This window comes from Zootoca vivipara, chromosome 1, assembly GCF_963506605.1.
Source record: "Zootoca vivipara chromosome 1, rZooViv1.1, whole genome shotgun sequence".
Taxonomy (NCBI): domain Eukaryota; kingdom Metazoa; phylum Chordata; class Lepidosauria; order Squamata; family Lacertidae; genus Zootoca; species Zootoca vivipara.
The window spans coordinates 11,759,077-11,779,520 of NC_083276.1; the positions used below are offsets into that span (position 1 = coordinate 11,759,077).

The following is a 20,444-nucleotide window of genomic DNA, read 5'->3' on the forward strand; positions in this document are numbered from 1 at the left end:
CCTATATTACCGGTAGATGGTGCCGAGAGTCTGATCTCAGCAAAATTCAGCGGTGATGAAAATACAAGCAGACTGGTTTACTGGAAGATGTTGGCCGCCCTGCTCCATTATTTATAGCGTGGCATTTTGTGGCTAAGCGCCAGGGAACAGCAAGAGCTGTAGCGGCAGCATCAATGCGCTCGGGGAAAACGTGAGCAGAGTGCGCCCAGAATAAACACGGGTACCTGGTCTACCCGTTTGAATTATGGTGCTGGAGGAGACTCTTGAGAGTCCCATGGACTGCAAGAAGATCAAACCTATCCATTCTTAAGGAAATCAGCCCTGAGTGCTCCCTGGAAGGACAGATCCTGAAGCTGAGGCTCCAATACTTTGGCCACCTCATGAGAAGAGAAGACTCCCTGGACAAGACCCTGATGTTGGGAAAGATTGAGGGCACTAGGAGAAGGGGACGACAGAGGACAAGATGGTTGGACAGTGTTCTCGAAGCTACGAACATGAGTTTGACCAAACTACGGGAGGCAGTGCAAGACAGGAGTGCCTGGCGTGCTATGGTCCATGGGGTCACGAAGAGTCGGACACGACTAAACGACTAAACAACAACAACACCTGGTCTAACAACCCAGTAAAGCAGATACACAGAGCAGCAGAACAAGGGCTATCAAACAGACCACATGGCACAAGTTTAAAAGGCTGATTTCTATCTCGACAAAGAAAGACTAAACAATTGGAGAGGCAGGTGTGCTCCTGGGTACTGTAAAGTTTACCCTGGAATGCTCTTCTGTTTGTTATGGCTGCAGTGCTTGGCTTCGTCCAGAGGAACGTTTAGGCTCCTGCCCAAATATGGTGCCAGTTTCTAAGCTCCCCGTCTCCGCCTGCCAGGGGAAGGAGGACAAAGAGGGAAGAACTTGCCAGAGGTGACACCCAACACAGCTTTCTTGTGTTATTTGTGCACATCTGTGGATGTCGTTAAAACTGGATCGAAAGGGAAAGGCAGCCATTGGTATCATACTTGGTTGGCAGATGTCGAAAAAGCAGACGATTTAACCGTTGGTGAAAATGGCCCCAGGGGGAAGAATGCTCCAGAATGATCTTCTACACTGAGATTGTCTTTGGATGTGATCTCACTGCACATCCGAGATGGACATAAAGAAGAGCCTGCTGGATCAGGCCAATGGCCCAACTAGCCCGGTATCCTGTTCCCACGGTGGCCAACCAGATGCCCTTGGGAAACCCGCAAGCAGGATTTGAGCACAAGAGCCCTGCCCCCTCCTCTAGTTTTCAGCAACTGCTTTCAGAAGCATGGCTGCCTCCACTGGTAGAGGCATAGCAGAGCCATCATGGGTAGTAGCCTTCATTAGCCATTGCCTCCATGAATTTGTCTAATCTTCTTTTAAAGCCATCAGGGTTGGGAGTCTGTAGCCCTCCATAGGCTGTTGAACTACAGCTCCCATCTATCTCTGGCTACTGCTTTTGCTGGCTGGGGATGTTGAGAGTTGGAAATCAATAGGACTTCAGTTGGACTCATGGAGTCCAGTGGGTCTAAAGGACATCTAACGCAGGTCACATCTACATGATACATTTAAAGGCCTATGGCTTCCCCATAAGAATCTTGGGGACTTTACTTCCATAAGGGTGCTGGGAATTGTAGATTTGTGAACTACAGTTTCCGGGGTTCTTTGAGAGAAGCTATGTGCTGTAAATGTATGGTGTGGTTGTAATCTTCGAGCCCAACCTTATATACATCTCAGAAATGAGTCCACTTGGGTTCAGTGCGGCTTACATCCTGGTAAGTGGTCTGGATGCGACACCACGGAGTATGCAACATTGCTTTTCAGATTCAAAAGACAAAGATGGACTATGAGGATTCCTGCAACAACAAACAAGACACTGACCACACAGGACTGAAATGACAACCCTGCTGTAGTTCGGATGTTTTGTTTTGTAAAGCCAGTCCCATGACACACACACATTTTCAATTCTATTCTGGGGATGGACAACCATCACCAACCACTAATCATGACATGTGAAGGAATGTAGCATGAGGTTTACTTTTATGGAGAAATAACATCTCTCTCTTAGTATAGTTTTAAAAAAGCTGGCTTTATTTATGCCATACAATGTTCATGATTGTTTGAGCATCAATGTTCTCTCTTCTTGTAAAGATACTTCATGCTTTTCTTAGAGAATAAAGATCTTCAGTTGAATATCCAACAGCTTTGATGGCATTTCTATCTACTAGTGAAATGACAAGACTTTTTCCTGTATTTTTGTCGAGCTGGAAGGGATCCCGAGGGTCATCTAGTCCAACCCCCTACAATGCAGGAATCACAGCTAAAGCACCTATGACAGATGGCCATCCAACCTCTGCTTAAAAACCTCCAAGGCTGGAGAGTCCGCCACCTCCCAAGAGAGACTATTCCACAGTCAAACAACTTTTACTGTCAGAAAGTTATTCCTGAGGAATCTCCTTTCTTGTAACTTGATGCCATTGGTTTGAGACCCACTCTCTAGAGCAGGAGAAAACAAGTCTGCTTCCTCTTCTATGTGACAGTCCCTAGGGTAGTTGAAGATGGCTATCCTATCTCCTCACAGTCTCCTCCTTTCCGGGATTAAGATACCCAGATCCTTCAACTGTTCCTCATAAGGCTTGGTTTCCAGACCCTTGATGATCTTGGTTGCCCTCTTCTGCACACATTTCAGTAGAGGGCAGTAGCAAGGTCAGGGCAGTGTAGACACACCAGCAGAAACAATGGATGAGCTCTGCCAGTGCATCCACACAACCCTGATCCCGGCTGCCACACTGCCCCTCCCCACCCCACCCCCACTTGCCATTACTGATGGCTAGACTGGCATCTGAATCTGACCTCAACACCAGAGACAGGACAGCATCCTGACATCTCACCGCTTTAGCTAGTGCCTGCTTGCTACTCACCCACGAAGAGTCGGACACGATTAAACAACAACAACAAACACTGGGGGAACTGAAATGCACAAACCTGCACTTCTCTGAATTTTGCAATGCCGTTCCCCAACCAAGAGAAAATGTGTTCAAAATGTACCCATTAGGGAGAACGTGTCCATTAAATGCATATATTAGTGAAAATGACATTGCATATCTTATATCCATTTCAGAGAACTGTGTTTCAATATGTGATATGAAAATGGAAAAATGACATTTAGCGCCGACGGCTGAGGTGCGGCCATATTTAATGTACCTGACAATTACCAATGCAACATTTTGCAACCTTCTTAATATTTTGTAGCTGAAATGCTACGGCATCTTAACAGGATTTGACAGCTTGCAGTTTATTATATTTCATACTTGGCACCTGCCAGCATCAAAGCAAGAAATGCCAACAAGTCTAAAGCACTAACATTTCCAATTTTCAGGTAGAATTTTACCCCCAATTCAAATTTGAATTTCTGCATGCAAACTCTTCAAGTCTGTCCCAGCTCAGGAGGAAACAGGAAGTCTTCTCCTGAGTGGTACAAAACATGTCCACTGTAGGAATGTTGTACTTGATTGCGGTTTTACATCTCACAAAATCCCCACCTGGCCATGATGCTTCTCTGGGTGACCTTGGGGCTAGTCAACTATCTCTCAGCATGACCTACCTCAAAGGGTCGTTGTGAGGATAAAATGGACGGAGAGAGAAGAACCACATATGCTGTCTTGAAGGCAAGCTATAAATACAGTAAATGCATCAATTGATCCATACGTAAGTAAACCCCATTGATGTTGACTTGCAGCATGGGACAAAAAAAAATTGTCAGCTGTTCGCTCTAGGGAAGATGGAGCCACCTGCTGGGCAAATTGTATATCTGTATAACATACTTCATATATAACTGCCAGGTTTTCTTTCAGATGTGTGTTCTCCTATTGGCTAATTGTGGCTGGGGTGGGGTGGGGGTGAGTGGGAGGAAAGCTTAACTAAACACCTAAATCTCCAGAGGCTGCATAATCTTGATTCAGAGCTTTATAAATGAAGCTAGGTTATGGATATACAAGTGAGGTGGTGGTGGTCGGAGGAGAGCTGAATCGAACAGCTTACCCAAAAATGTAGTGTGATAAAAAGCAGGACTGCCATGGATTTCGCTACTAAAACGAGCATGTCTCTCGGAAGGTTGCAAACTTTGGCTCGGCAGAGGAACATTCGCCTGGAATTTCTGAATTTTGCGCTAGGAGAATGGATGTTACGTTGAAAGCTCTAGAACCTAAGATGCCTCAAACTTGCCCCTTGTTCAGGTCACTTATCTGCTCTCCAGGGCCTAGGTGTTGGACCTGTGTATACTGACAGTGATCCTCTTTGACTCAGGGCCAGAAAATAAGTGTTGGTGTGGAGGTCCACACCCTCCAGAGAGCCACCTACAGCCTAGGGAACCGGCAACTCCACTGCCAAGGAGCTAGGGGTGGGCTGACCTTTCTTAAAGACATGGGCTGAGTCTTACCTGAAATTTATGAGATGGCTGAGGGTTTGTTTGTTTTTGCTCTGCTTTTTTAACATTTCTGGCATACTCCCAGGGGTGATGTGATATCATATTGCATCACACTGCACTGAAGACCTTCTGAGATGTGTGTCTGTGTTTGTATATAATTTGCTTTGTGGCTTCTAATAGTGATATACGGTATCTACAGTTTCACTTGTGAACTCCTTAGTGTGCTGTTTGATTCAGCAGCATGGAAACATTCTGTATAAAAAAAACAAACCAGTGCGTTGTGATGGCCTGAGTGCTGTTCTAGGATGTGGACGAACCTGGGTTCAAATTTTCACTCGGCCATGAAGCTCACTGGGTGATCTTGGGACAGTCACTGCTTCTCAACCTAACCTTCCTCAAAGGGGGTGTTGTGAGGCTAATATGGAGAGGGGGAAGAATCCTTATCATGCCACCTTATCGTAGAATCGTAGAGTTGGAAGGGACCCCGAGGGTCATCTAGCCCAACCCCGTGCAATGCAGGAATCTCAACTAACACATCCATGACAGATGGCCACCCAACCTCTGCTCATTGGAGGAAAAGGTCAGATATAATCACAAAAATAAATAAAATAACATTGAGTCACTGGTATAGAGGGTACATATTATAAATTTAGGATTTCTGCAAATGCCACACTTGGAGCAAAAATCTCAATCTCATGGATTCAGAAGGAAGTCGCTCTAAATGCAAATGGGTCTTACTCCCAGGATGAAGGACTTCAGCCGTGAAGAGAAGAAGCCACATTGTGAGTGGTGTTTGATGGACCTGGTGGGGTTGGCATGAGATCACAATTCTGCACATTCTAGCACTTTTCATATTTTCATTATTGTGTGTGCCGCTTCGGGTTCCCTTTTGGGGAACCCTAAAATATAATAAACAATAATTCCCACGCAACTTTTTTCAATTAAAAAAAAGGGGCAGACTTAGAGGAGTATATTTAATATAAGCCAGTTTATTGCACTCAGGAAGTAGGCGTATACACAGAGTTGGAGAAGTTACGTTGTGAAATCATCATTAGTCCATCCAGAGCTGGACAAGGCTACCCTCTTCATTAAAAACCAAGGCTTTCTACCAATGTCCCACTGAATTCCTGCTTCTTCCATCTTGGGTTGGTAGAGGGAAAGTAACACTGTACAGAAACAGGAAGTTTGGCAGGCGCAACCTGGCAGGCAGGGATGTTTGACCGCAGCTACACTCTGTTCCACTCAATTGAAGGTACAAGAGTCCATCCCTCTTTGCATCCTAGAGGAGAGCAGCGGCGGCGAAACCCACTACTATTACGTGCAAGGAACTCAGCTCTCCACCCAGGATAGGAACATGGGAAGCTGCCTTATATTGAACCAGACCATTCATCCATCTAGCTGAGGATTGTCTTCTCTGACTGGCAGAGCCTTTTGGGGGTCTCTGGCAGGTGACACCCCCAACCCTACTTGGAGATGCTGGGGAACGAACCGAGAAACCTTTGCATGCCAGGCAGGTGGTCTACCACTGTGCATCGGTCTTCCCTCAATCCAGCCCCATAGCCCCCTATTGTCTATGCATTTGTTTGGTCCATGAGTTTGGTCAGCGGCTCTGTTGTTTCCCTGAAATTTGTCCCTTTCTGCTCACTATGCCTTGCAGAGATCAAGCCCTGACCCACTTTTTGGGGGTTCTGCCTAGGTGGTTGGCCACGGGGAGATAAATGCCTAGCTTTTCCAAGGCTAGGTCAGGGCTAGATAACAGGACTTTGCAAACAAAACCATCTCCCAATATGACACACACACAACCAGTTTTCATGTGCCCTAAGTATTCTCGTGGTCTTTTTGACAAAACGAAATCCTGTGATCACCAAAAAAAGAGAAATGGTCAGAACTGGCTGCCCTCCGAGTCAGTGCTAGGCAAAATAATCCACCATACGGCACCCATCTCAGTTCGGTGGCTTGCAAGTCATTAACAAGAATTTGTGCAATTAATATTGTTACTAAGCTCAGCATATAAAATTATTTTCATACTTTCAACGTAATATTTCAATGTCACCTGGGTAAAATATACAGAAGGGGGTGGCTATGTACACATCCACGGGGTTCTCAACAGAAATAAACAATGACGTAAATCAGTTCTTAGGATAGATTGTGTAAGGTTCCAATTAGTGAACACCAAAAGGTTTTAAGTGCATTAAAGCCACATAGCCTGTACAGTATCCCTCGAGTTCAGGCAGTGAAAAACAACAACAACCCCAAACAAAGCAGGTTTTGACATCTAGGTTTCTCATGGAAAGGTTCCGAGTGAAAAGCTTTTAGGGAGTTAAGGATGTTAATACTTTGGCAAGTGTTTTTCTGGCAAAGAAAACACAGAATTGTGGGGCGCAGGGTTCGTGTGTTGCTGAGCTGAAGGCAGGAAAAGAGTTAGGACACCCTCCCAGTCAAGCGTGCAGTTGATTCAGGCTGGCTCTACACTGACCTGTTTAATGTTATTAGAAAGATATATCTTTCCAAAACACCACAGGGCATTCTGGTAATTTAAAAGCATTTCCCCACCTTGTTTTCTCCGTAAAAATGCTGTTTCCCTACTGCCAGTTCCTGGTTGCTCTGCAGCGCCCCCTCGTGTCACATTTTAATAATGCATTATGAACGTTAAAAGTAGGATGCAGTGTGCCCATCTGTGTTATGAAAACCCTTCTTTAACTTTATAAACCACAAGTTTAGATCCATCCTGTGTGAGGCAGAATTGACTGTACCACTTCAGGCTGCAGGCAGGGGGTGGCCGTAGCTTTTGAATGAACTTCAGTTTATAGCAACTAGCCTATTTGCTTGGGATTCCCAGCAACAGTGGAGGCAAAAGATAGACATTCCATTGATGGACTTATTGTCCATTGAGATGGAATACTATGTCGGGATTTGCTGGTGCTAGTATGTCTCTGTGCAGCTGTCGTGTTGGAAGCAGGCTATCAAAGCCACATACTGGAGTATATTCCTGGCAGTTAAATATTCTTAAGACTCTGGACTAGGTTCTACCCATCCAGGCTGTGCACAGAAGAGCTATAAATGGTTTCCTGTTTGAGCTGGGACCTTGACTGAACAACAAGGTCTTCCTGGCTCTAAAGTGTTTCTGTGCATTCTTGGGTTTCAACTCCTTGCTGACCTGTGGCAGCTGCCCGTGGCTCGTCATTGACGCAGCAGATGATGTGCTTGGTGCATAAGTGCTGGGAGATTATGCAAATTAGGTCTGCATGGATAGTGTCATTCTAAAGTTTAGTCACTAGGTGGCACTAGATCTAGTTGTATCTGAGTGGAGTCAGGCACTTCCTTTTGCTGTTCTGTTCTTGCTTAAGCATCAATGAAGTTCTTGCTTGTTGGGTTCTCTAAGGCTTTCTAAGTGCTATTATTACCTAAAATGGGAACTGTGTATTATTTGGTACATTTACAAGTTTGAAAGAGTAAGCTTTGAGAAAAAGATATTGGGATTCCTGTTCGCCTTCCTGCACAACTTGCTTGCTTGAGCCTGGCGAGGCCTTATAGCATCGCCAAATTTGTTATTTCAGTTGGAACAGGAGTGTGGGTCTTTGTAGGAACAGACACAGCAGAGGCATTTGCATTTCATGTAACACAGTAACAAACAACAACACAACACAACCTTGGTCCCACATATCTTTCAATGGCCAGCGCCCATTTACACAGTCATTTAATGGAAGCACTTCCAATAGGAAGTGGACAGCGCTGGCTTAAATTATCCCTGCCATTGGGTTCTAGAGGCACCATTTAGGCCACATCTCCCTCGGCTTCTGCAGGCGTTTGATCTGTGAGTTACCCAGAGTGGTTCATCCAATGTGACACTGACCAGAGGCCTGTCGCAACAGCATGAAACCGGGAGGGAGTTTTGTATAGAATTAAAACTTTGCATAAGGCACGTATGTTTGGAAATCTCTTGCATCTGGGATGCTATCTATTAAATACCCACCCTAGGAGAAAACAACAGCCCACCTCTACCCCCATCACCATGGCTACCTTCCATAGCACATGTTACTGAAGAGTGCGCTTCTTTTTATTTTTTCTGTCTCGCTGCGCCACCTGTAAAGGAAAGGACACATCAATTTCCTTGAAGCAAAGGGGTTGCTTAATTTGGAGCATCGCATCATGTACGATCTCTGTCCGCGCTGCAATCTGTTTAGCTCTAACCCTCCTGCAGCATCATGTGCCATTTTTTTTCTGGGGACATGGCTGAGAGCTTTAGCAGTCTACAAACCTCCCAAGCTGAAAGGGATAATGAAATTTGAGAGCGCCACTTTGGTGCTATGGTGTGTGCCCCCAGGGAGCAGTTTATAAATATCGCTGATAAATAAATTTTTGCCTTGCCTCGTGTTTTCAAGTGAATGCATTATCGGGAGAGGTGGGACGAAAATGTCTACAACAGCCTCCAACAGAGACAGTTTGCATGTTCGCCAAGGTCACTATGCATATAAAGGCTATATTGACAGCATAGCTATTAAGATGAACATTTCATAACTTCTTTCAAAAACTTGGGCTTCTTGATTTGTGTTCATCTTCATGCACTGAGATTTTCCTTTTTTTGCACGGGGTGGTGGTGATTGAGAATAGGGAACTCTGAATAGGATATTCACTGAACCCAGTGCTCTTATGGGAAAATAATGGCCATTTGTGGACAATTGTTGGGATCTCTTGGGAGAGATGTTCCATATTGTTTCCAGTACTGTACGGGTATTTACAGATTTAGCTGGGTGGGTGGGGAATGGAAGGCCTGGTAAAACAAACACACTGGTCATGTAACAAGGCGTTTAGAGATCACATGTCATTGGTTCATTGGGTTATGTTATGGTGGCTTGCAATCAGAAGTCAAAGGAGGAGTAACGATGCAATTTCAGGATATTCTTCTTCTTGTTTCTTGACACTTGGTGTTGGTCCTCCCCAAACTGCTACCCTCAAGACATCTTGGACTACAACACCCATTGTGCCTGACAATGGACCATGCTTGCCGGGAGTGATGGGACTTGGAGTGCGGCAACATCTAAAAGGCCACAGATGGGGGGGAATGCCTGCTTTACACCACCGACTCTGAGTGGAGTCTCACTGACCAATAGAAGAACTGAAGAGTCCTTTGGACATCCAATAGTAGCGCAAGCCCATCATCAGATTATCAGGACTTTGATCCAGATTTGTGTCACAGCTCCAGTGAACAGAGGAGTCTTTGGTGGTGGTGGGTTGGTGACTCAGATATGCCCAGTGCTTTTTTTTTCTGGGGGTGACGCAGGGGTATGCATACCCCTAAACATTTCGTGAATCTTTGTGCTTTTGTCCATTTATAGTAGTACCTTGGTTTTCAAACAGCCTAGTTCTCAAACGTTTGGGCTCCCGAACGCCGCAAACCTGGAAGTGAGTGTTCCGGTTTGCGAACTATTTCCGAACGTCCGATGGGGCTTCTGCGGCTTCTGATTGGCTGCAGGAGCTCCCTGCAGCCAATCAGAAGCCACACTTTGGTTTTCCGATGTTTTGGAAGTTGAACGGACTTCCAGAACGGATTCCGTTCCACTTCCAAGGTATGACTGTACTGTATGTATTTTTCCCGATTTGAACTATAAAATGATGATTTTCTTGAGTCAAAATGAGAGTACCCCTAAACATTTTTTTAAGGATACACCTGTCTGTGCACTTTCACCCTGCTGTCTGGAATAGGGTGGCCATGTGTCCTATTTCACAGAGGACAGTCCTCTATTTTAGAGACCGGTTTAAATGCAACCCTAAGAAGGCAGAGCAGGTGGGTGATGAAGTTGCTCCTCAAAAACACCTTGTAAACCTGCAGGTAAGGACTGTCTTGTTTTGATTCAACCGTACATCTAATATTTTACTTAATGTATATATACTTTTATGTTTTATGTGTTCTGTTTTCTTCCTACCTTCTCTACTGGCTATTGACTGATGTGCGCTATGAATTGGTTAAGGGGTTGGTTAAGGGGTTGTGATAAGGAATGCAAACATGAGAAGTGGTTTTAACCTGCCAAAGTACCGTGCAAATAATAAGAGTTATATTACAAAAGGTAAAGGACCCCTGGATGGTTAAGTCCAGTCAAAAGCGACTATGGGGTTGTGGTGCTCATATCGCTTTAAGGCTGAGGGAGCCAGCGTTTGTCCACAGACAGCTTTCTGGGTCATGTGGCCAGCATGGCTAAACTGCTTCTGGTGCAACGGAACACTGTGACGGAAACCAGAACGCATGGAAATGCCGTTTACCTTCCCACCACAGTGGTACCTATTTATCTACTTGCACTGGTGTGCTTTTGAACTGCTAGGCTGGCAGGAGCTGGGACAGAGCAATGGGAGCTCACTCCGCCGCAGGGATTCGAACTGCCAACCTTCGGATCGGCAAGTCCAAGAGGCTCAGTGGTTGAGACCACAGTGCCACCCATGTCCCTATATTACTAGTTATATTACTAGAGTGTTTCAACAATGGAGTGTGCAGAACGGTTTGGGCTGAAATCTTCACTCAAAGCTCTGTTTTGCCGTGAAGTTCAATGGATGGCTGTGGGAAAGCCTCAGTTTCATTCTACTGTTGCAAAGAAGGAGAACATAACTGAAATTGCATTTTTACAGGATTTTAGGGTATGGAAAACAGAAATCAAGATGAAAAGGACACCCGTAATCCCCACACGCCTGACAACATTAAACATTTCAACAGGAGACGAAAATTTTCCTGCGAGGAAATGATGATTGGCTTGACACAAAAAAAACGTAAGACCTTGGGCCCAATCCTGAGCAACTAGGAGTCTTGTTAGTGACTCCAGTAGCTGCAGGAGATTGGACCCGGATGGCAAAATTACACACACGAAAAGAATATAGCGCATATAATTAGCCATTACAGAGGCAGAAGCACAGCTTTACGTGGCAATGATCATTAGGCGTGGGAAGTCCCAAACGCGACGGTTAGTTCACACAGAGAAGCTGCCCCCGGTGGTTTACATACCTCACTGCAACTCACAACCTCTTTTTGCTTTATTATCTCCAGTATCAACCATCGCTTTTAAATCAGTGTCAACCACTGCTTTCAAATAAAAGAGAGACGCTGAATGTAGCCAGGTGATTAGCAATACCAAAACTGTTAACAACATGGCCATTCGGGCCGAAAGTCAGCGGGGTGTCGCAAAGAAGTTGCTTGATTAAAGACGTCTTAGCCGATTAACTTCAGGAGCTTTAGTTGATCAGTCATAATTAATTAACTGATGACGTTTGCATAGAAGTCAAACGAGCGCTCTGAAGCAGAAAGGCAGACATCCATCATTTATTTTTTTTGTAGGATGGATGTGTGCATTTGCAAGGAATGAAAATGCAGAAGTCCAGCATGGCATCGTAATTATTCTCTTGGAGATTCAATAACTATTGTCAATGGCTACCAGCCACAATAGTTATGATCTGCATCCAGTGGCAGAAGCAGCATGACACTGAGTATGAATTGCTGGGAATCACAACTGAGGAGAGTGCTGTTGCACTCAGCTCCTGTTTGTGGGCTTCCCGTGGGCATCTAATCCAGGGGTTGGCAACCTGTGGCCCATGGGCTACAAGCAGCCCATGGGGGTCGTTTAAACGAGTCACCCCCCAAACCGAGCCGCCTGCTCGGCGAGTCCCCGCACGCTGCGCTAAACCAATGCAGCATGGAGCAGGGACTCGCTTCTGCAGCGCCAGAAATTGCGTCTGTGCAGACATGATCCGGCCCACGGAGCGATCTCCGCTCGAGTGAACCGGCCCAGGCGAGGTAAACCTTGCCGACCCCTGATCTAATTGGTGGATTAGATGGGGGTGGGGAGAAATAATCTAATTTAACTATACAGTGGTACTTTGGTACTCGAACGGCTTGGCTCTTGAACAAATCAGCTACCGAACGCCGCAAACCTGGAAGTGAGTGTTCCGGTTTGTGAAAGTTTTTCAGATGCTGAACGTCCGACGCGGCTTCTGATCAAGTGCAGGAAGCTCCTGTAGCCACCGGAAGCTGCGCCTTGGTTTTTGAACTGTTTCGGGAGTCAAATGGACTCCCGGAACGGATTAAGTTCAAGAACCAAGGTACCACTGTAAATAAGCTTCAATTTCCTGCCCATTATATAAAAGTATACCCCCAATAACACTTAGCCAACAACTCCCAGATATTCTGTTTCGAAACGGAATTTGGTGGAGAGGGGAATATGTTCTCCCAGCCACTCAGATTTCTCACCACTTATTTACTGGACCTGTGTGCACCTGTTTTTTTTCTTTTTTTACCCTCAAGATGCCGGAGGGATGGCAAACAGAACCCTCGGAGCTGGCTACAAACGTCGCCAGGTGGCCACATCTCATTGGCTGCGTCACAAAGTCAAATCAGAGTAAGGGAAGGAAGTGTCTCCCTCAGTCGGAGCTGACTTCGCAAGGACGTTACCTAGCCGATCGGATGGCGACATTTGAAGCTACCTCAGGCGAATGCCAGTCCTTGCTACCCACGGCAGGCCGCCCTGAGATCTATGGATAAAGGGCGGCACACAAACGTAATAAATAAATAAATAAATAAATAAATGTGCCAGGCAGAAGTATGGAGTGTGGCTGCCATTCCCAAAGGGGATGAACGCTTTGCCCTTTTTTCCCATCCCTGAAAATCTCCAAAAGAGAGAGGGCAGGTCTGCCTGAATGAAGCCCATGCGCGGGCTAGCTAAGTTCGGCTCAGTCTTGACCTCCAGCAATTACAATTCAAAAAGGGCTTACTTGAGTTGCTCTTGCTGTGCCTTTTCTTCTTCTTCCGCTTTGAGGAGCCCCTTTGGCCCTCCTTGTCGGCAAGGGCTTGCTCCTGACGGACCGTCGCCGAACACGAAGAATCGGTCACCGGCTCCTCCGAGAAGGACTTCTCCTGAGAGATGTCCACCAGAGAGTCTACAGAAGGTTCTTTCTTCCCCTTGATTGCTTCTTTCGGCGCCTCCGGGGTTAGTAGATCTGTGGTATGTCCAGGCTCTTCCTCCTTTCTGCTGCCTTTCCTGACGGCGCCGCTCAAATGCTCATTCGGATTGAAGCCGTTCTGCGAACAACAAACCGGTTCTGTTCCACCAGCTGGGTCTCCAGAGCCTAATGAAATAGTTTCACTTTCGTAGCCGGACGTGCTGCTCCCAAACTTGATGAAGGATGTTGACTGGGACAACACCAAGTCATTGAAGTCCACGTTGTCCTGGGCGCTACAGGTAACGGTGCCCTCTTGCACGTTTGCACCATTTCCTGATTTTCCGCCTCCCTCCAGTGGAAACGAATTCAAGGAATTCGTCTCAGGACCAGGCTGGGTTGGAGAACACCTCCCATTTCCCACTCCAGGAACGGGCTTGTCAGAAGCCACAGGGTCAGTGACAACCTCACGCGTCTTAACTGGGGTCACGGCATCCGAAGTTGTTTTTTCTACTTGACCCTGGAGGCTAGTTCGTGCAACCACATCCTTTTCCCCTTCCTCCTTCGCTGGGTCTTTGGCAAGCTGGACACTTTGGCCTGGGGAAAAAGGACAAAATACACAAGGATCAGATCACTTTGAATAAGGCAAAAAAAAAAAAATTACTCAGAGACTTCACGATGTTGAATTACAACAAGAAGATGCCTCATTCCCGGAGAATTACAGATGTCTAAAATCGTGACCTAACTTTGCAGCTGCCCCTTACTTATCTAACATCAATAACAAAGCCTATAGATGGGCCTTTTCTAGAGCCCGTTTTGAGGCAATGCCCTCAGCTGTGCTGTACGGCAAATTTCTGCGGGTACCAATTCATGAGCGCCTTTGCCTTTGCATGTCCAATAAGGTAGAATGTGTCACTCACATCCTTTTATTTTGTGAATTTTATAGTGAAGAAAGAGCTCAACTTATTTTACCCCATTTATCAAAATTTATACCCTTACAATATTATTTGGAATTCTCCTCCGAAACCTTACGAAAATTCCTTCTGGAAGATTCCTCAAGTCCAGTATCATATGATGTGGCCAAATTCTGCACTTTAGCTATTAAGAAACGTAAATCCTTTCTATTGAATAATTCATTGCAAATTCCTTTTGTGTAACTGTTCTGCTTCTGGGGACGTTATTGCTGATTTTTTGTTTGGAATTATGGTACTTTGTATTGCTGGCTTTTGCTGTAATAAAACTGAACTGAACTGAACAAGGATCAGATCCATCTCTGGGTTTGTTTGTTTTTTGTGAATGAGAAAAACACGCTGTTGGACAAACATTCCGGCTGCTCCTGAGTTTCCCTAGTGCCACCCCCCACCAAGACTTTCTGGGTTCTCCACCTCTCCTTCTTAGTAATGTCAGTTTCCCTGCCCTTCTTTTATTCTACCGCCTGCCATTGGGGGAGATGGGAAATGTGATGTGAAGCCACATGCTGAGTAACCGTTGATGTGGCAGTGTTGTGCAGTGGTTAGAGCAGTCATCCCCAAACTGCGGCCCTCCAGATGTTTTGGCCTACAACTCCCATGATCCCCAGAGCTAACAGGACCAGTGGTTGGGGAAGGACTAGGCAGCTGCCTAGGGCGCCATAATAGAGGGGGCGCTGGCCAGCCTGCCTGCCGCCACCTGCCGCCCCCCGGTGCTGCGGGCGAGGCAGCCCCAGGCTCGTGCTCCCTGCGTGCCTCTGGAGAGCGGCCTGAAGCCGCTCAACAGCTGAGAGGTGCAGTGGAGGCAGCCCCAGGCTAGCGCTCCCTGCGCGAAGGTCCGGAGGCGCGCGGGGAGCGCACGCCTGGGGCTGCCTCCTCCGCGCCTCTCAGCGGCTTCAGGCCGCTCTCCGGAGGCACACGGGGAGCGCGAGCCTGGGGCCACCGCACCGTACCTCTCAGCTGTTCAGCTCTCAGCACGCCTCCGGAGAGCTGCCTGAAGCTACTGAGACTGCTTTTTAACCCTTCCCCTCACCAACAACCAAGGAACTCTCTTTTTATTTTTTTCATTTTTTCTATTTTCTATTTTTTTCTAAAAAAGGTCAACAACTCTGGGAAATGGGGAGGGGGGCCAGAAGGTGATCTTGCCTAGGCCACAAAAAACCCTAGCACCGGCCCTGCATACACCACCTTTAGCTCCTTGGAGAAGATGGTGGGATATAAATTGAATGCCACTGGGCTGCTGCTTTCTAGCTTAGCCTCCTGTTTGCCCTGACGTCTAGTCCCAGCCTCTGAAATGGTAAGTTCTACATTCCGCCACATGGGGGCTCAGTCAAATGAAATGCTACCCACACAAAGCTTCATTGCACAGATGCTCTGGATATCAGCTGCTGGGAACTACAAGGGGAGCGCTGTTGTGTTCAGGTCCTACTTGCAGGCTTCCTATTGGAATCAGGTCCTGTACGCCACTGTGAGAACAGGATGCATGTCTAGGTGGACCTTTGGCACCTAACTGAGCAGGAAATCTTATGTTCTTAAAATCCCCAACCCCTGCCGCTGCCAAAAAGAGCCATTGTTTTATGGGACAATGTTGCCCATAAAATTTAAAAACCTATTTTCATTGTAGTGACGGGTGATTTTTGTGATCGCAAGTTGTTTAAATCTGTTTTCATGTTTTATTTTATCTTGCCCTAGAATATCAGGGTAAAGGGTGGCTAATAACATGTTAGTTTTAACAACAACAGCAGCGGCAGCAGCAGAAACAGCAATTGATACTACAGTCGTACCTTGGAAGTTGAACGAAATCCGTTCCGGAAGTCCGTTCGATTTCCAAAACGTTCGCAAAAGCGTGACTCCTGATTGGCTGCATGAAGCTCCTGCAGCTAATTAGAAGCTGCGGAAGCCTCGTCAGATGTTCGGCTTCTAAAAATAGTTCGCAAACCAGTCACTTCCGGGTTTGCAGCGTTTGGGAGCCAAAACGTCTGAGAACTAGGCTGTTCGAAAACCAGGCTATGACCGTATTACTACGATTTTTGGATTTCCTGTTCTTACCATTTTCTTTCCCTTTCTGCGGTTGACTGGGTGATGTTTTCGCGGGCCTGTCTGTATCGGCTTTGTTCCTGGCCGTTTTCCGCAGCTGAAACCCCTTCCTGATGTCAGCCAGCAAAGCATCGATAACACACACTTCGTCTTGCTTCACAGCTCCTACCTTAACTGCTGTTGAAAATGGAGGAGAGTTAGCCAGACGATCAGTTTGACATGCTGGGGCTTCTGAATTTCAGAAGAAGGTACTTATATTTAAGCTCCCATGAGATGTAGCGATGGCTGCCCACTTGGATGGCTTTAAAAAAGGATTAGGACAATATTGCAGAGGATAATGCTATTAATTGATTGCTGCCGTCCAAAATATCTGAAGAGCATCAGGTTGGTGGAAGAAGAATACAGTAGCAACTCGGTTCTCGAACGTAATCCGTTCCGGAAGACCGTTCCAGTTCTGAAACGTTCGAAAACCGAGGTGCAAAGGGCTGTCTACAAATTCAATTGAGAAAATGGAAAAACATGCAGTCGACTGTTCAACTTCTGAGGCGTGTTTGAAAACAGAAGCATTTGCGGGTGAAACTCAGAAAATTAGAATATCGTCGAAAAGTGCATTTATTTAAGTAATGCAACTTATTATTTTTTCTTTTAATTTTTACAAAGGCTTTCTTTTGGAAATTCCACAGTAATAAAACAAATAGTTACAATGATACAAAAAGAAACATCACTGTTACATTTCGATAATGACATTCCATTTATAATTGACCCGCCTAATGACAAATAATTACAATTACAATAAATAAAGGCTTGATATATCTTGCTTTGCATGTCATGCATCTATCTCATATAGGTTTCACCTTTTAAGTTGGGTTACGGAAATAAATGCACTTTTCGACGATATTCTAATTTTCCGAGTTTCACCTGTACTTCCGGCATAGCTGCCAAGTTATCCCTTTTTTACAGGGATTTTCCCTTATGCTGAATAGGCTTCCTCGCGAGAAAAGGGAAAACTTGGCAGCTATGACTTCCGGGTTTTTGGCGTTCGGGTTCCGAAATGTTCGTCAACAGAGAAGTTTGAGAACCGAGGTACCACTGTAGCTTAATTGAAACCTTTTACTTAATTTCCTTCCATTATTCTTTCCCTAGCAGCATGGCTACATGATCCCAAAACCCATCATATAGCGTTGCACTAGAAGTGGTGGTTCTCAAAGGGTGTGGTGGGAAGATTCAAAGAAACATTTAAACATTTTAGTGTAGTACAGTATAGCATGCTATCATCATCATCATCATCATCATCATCATCATCATCATCATCATCATTTTTTGCAGATTATGGATGGGTATCTTAAAAGACAGCATCTTAAAAAGCAGAGACATCGCCTTGCTGGCAAAGGTCCATCTAGTTAAAGCTATGGTTTCCCCAGTAGTGATGTATGGAAGTGAGAGCTGGACCATAAAGAAGGCTGATCCCCGAAGAATTGATGCTTTTGAATTATGGTGCTGGAAGAGACTCTTGAGAGTCCCATTGACAGAAAGAAGATCAAACCTATCCATTCTGAACGAAATCAGCCCTGAGTGCTCACTGGAAGAACAGATCCTGAAGCTGAGGCTCCAATACTTTGGCCACCTCATGAGAAGAGAAGACTCCCTGGAAAAGACCCTGATGTTGGGAAAGATTGAGGGCACAAGGAGAAGGGGACGACAGAGGACGAGATGGTTGGTCAGTGTTCTCGAAGCCACCAACATGAGTTTGACCAAACTGCGGGAGGCAGTGGAAGACAGGAGTGCCTGGCGTGCTCTTGTCCATGGGGTCACGAAGAGTCGGACACGACTAAACAACAATATCTTTTCAAAATGAGAGCAAGAGCAACAAGTGATACTCTTATAAATCAAGCACTGCTGGGAGTTGTTTCTCTTTGTTTTCAAATGCATTTGTTATCAATAAAAAAAAAATATCAGTGTGGCACGAGCAAATTTTAATTCTGAATGTGTGGCTCAGAGAAAAGAAAAGTCTGAGAAACCACTGCACTAGTGAGTACTGGAATGGATGCATATTTGTAAGAATCACCTGGGAAGGGAGCAAGGCACTGAGCAGAACTTCCATGACCAAGAGCACTCTTGCTCAAACAGCTACCACATTACGTCAACAAGCCCATCTGGATACTCACTGATCTTTCCATTTTCTCCTTTCTGCCTCTTTGCCTCTTCTTCCTCCAACTGCTTCTTCCGTTTCTCAGCTCTTGCCGCTTGCTCCTTTCGGTCCTTGTTCTCCTGTGGGAAGGAGACACTGGCATGTAAAGGGCATATCAAAGGTTTGCTTTAGTTTTATTGGCAAATTATTTTTTATTGATTTTCCTTTTTTTTTAAAAAAAACCCCACAGGAATCGTCACCAAATTAATACAAATTTAATACAAACTTAAAAGCTGACTTCCCACCCCCTGATGTTCCTTCTTTTTCCACCCCTCCATTGCTGCTCCAAATACATTTGCTTTCCCAATTTTCATTCCAATATTCAATTAAATTAAACATAATTATGTTACAGTAATATTTCATCCCATCTCCCCGCTCATTGGTTGTAGAAGTACCAATTTCTGCAGAGACTTTTATATATAACATTTCCACAAAATAATCAGGTAGAGTAAATCTCTTTCCTCTGTCTATAATAATCATTAACTTTAAATCATTTCCCTCTGATACCTCTCGGGTAGAGCTCTGCCTTAGAAAAACAAACCCTACTTTTTTTTCTTAACCCCCCCCCAAAAAAAACATGAAAACAAAGGTTTTCTTTATTATCAGGCTGCCACAGCAGCTACTAACCACGATGGCTAAATTCTATCTCCACTGCCAGAAGCATTATCCGATTTCCTGTGCTTCCTTTTCTGTGCATATTGCAATCTTATATGCTAAATGGTGATGATCATGATGTGTAGTTCACAAACAGATTCCCCACCTTATCTCCTATTTCCTTACAATATTTAGGATCCCACTATTTCATTCTCAAATTCAAACCTTTAATGCTTTGATGTAGAGATCCCGGAAAGTTTTCATGGTGTTAAACATATCTTCCAAAGACAACTTGTTTGGGTCCTCGCAGAGGTAGTTGGCAAGCTTTACTTTCTTCGTTTCAATGGCTTCGAACTCTGTCTCCAACTTCTTGTTAGAGCTGATGCTCTCCTGAAAGACATTGGATTTAGGTCAGAATTACAAAACAAAAAACCACAGCAGCAAACTGCCCTGGCAAAATGGCGGAGGACTCTAAGCGCAGTGAGCCTGTAGCACACTCCTACCTGAATGGCTTTTCCATACTGGGCTCTCACGTCTTCCGTTGATGACGACAATTTCCGTTCAAGATCCTGCAGCTTTTTCAGATTGGAACTGGATTCAGAACGTATCACATCAAGGTTGATCCTGAAAAGGGACAGGCCACAAGTTCTGGCGACTGCACCCGCTAATTCTGGGAAAGAACTAGGAGTTATGTGGGGCTTGTGTGGGATACAAATTCCCATTGGAAGTTTATTTATTGATAAGAGATATTTGCACCCCAAAATTCCAAGGCAAAATGCAATGTGTGTGTGTGTGTGTGTGTGTGTGTGTGTGTGTCTGTCTGTCTGTCTGTCTGTCTGTCTATCAGTAAGAGCTGTTCGGCAGTGGAATTTGCTACCAAGGAGTGTGGTGGAGTCTCCTTCTTTGGAGGTCTTTAAGCAGAGGCTTGACAGCCATATGTCAAGAATGCTTTGATGGTGTTTCCTGCTTGGCAGGGGGTTGGACTGGATGGCCCTTGTGGTCTCTTCCAACTCTATGATTCTATGATCTATCTATCTATCTGATCTATCTGAAATATATCGCAGTGATTTACTATGCAAAAACATAAAACCATAGAGTAATTTTTTTAAAAAAAATTAAAAGCAAAATAATTAAAAATAAAGCTTTTTCCAGAGACCAGGGTCAGGCAACTGTAGGTTCACTGCAGTACATTTGGAAACAGGAATAGAGGACTTGTTGAACTCTAGCCAAATCTTGGACTACAGTCTCCAACATCCTTGACAATTGGCCATGCTGTCTGGGGCTGACGTGACCTGGCAGTTCAACAA

General features: G+C 45.3%; 1 protein-coding gene across 4 annotated transcripts in view; it reads right to left on the reverse strand.

Annotated features, from left to right (window-relative positions):
• Window positions 1–5,410: 5,410 nt before the first annotated feature.
• The window catches only part of INF2 (inverted formin 2), a 71,383-nt gene continuing 56,349 nt past the window's right edge, over window positions 5,411–20,444 (reverse strand). For 2 of the 4 annotated variants that reach the window (XM_035104985.2, XM_035104964.2), the window contains 7 exons: window positions 19,641–19,761; window positions 19,363–19,527; window positions 18,521–18,623; window positions 16,368–16,532; window positions 13,186–13,947; window positions 11,426–11,500; window positions 5,411–8,520 (listed from right to left, as the gene is read on the reverse strand). In XM_035104985.2, the coding sequence (XP_034960876.2) occupies window positions 11,427–11,500; window positions 13,186–13,947; window positions 16,368–16,532; window positions 18,521–18,623; window positions 19,363–19,527; window positions 19,641–19,761 (1,390 nt within the window). In that variant the 3' untranslated portion in view covers window positions 5,411–8,520; window position 11,426. The remainder of the gene's footprint in view (window positions 8,521–11,425; window positions 11,501–13,185; window positions 13,948–16,367; window positions 16,533–18,520; window positions 18,624–19,362; window positions 19,528–19,640; window positions 19,762–20,444) is intronic. The other 2 variants (XM_035104971.2, XM_035104978.2) reach the window with 2 other exon arrangements.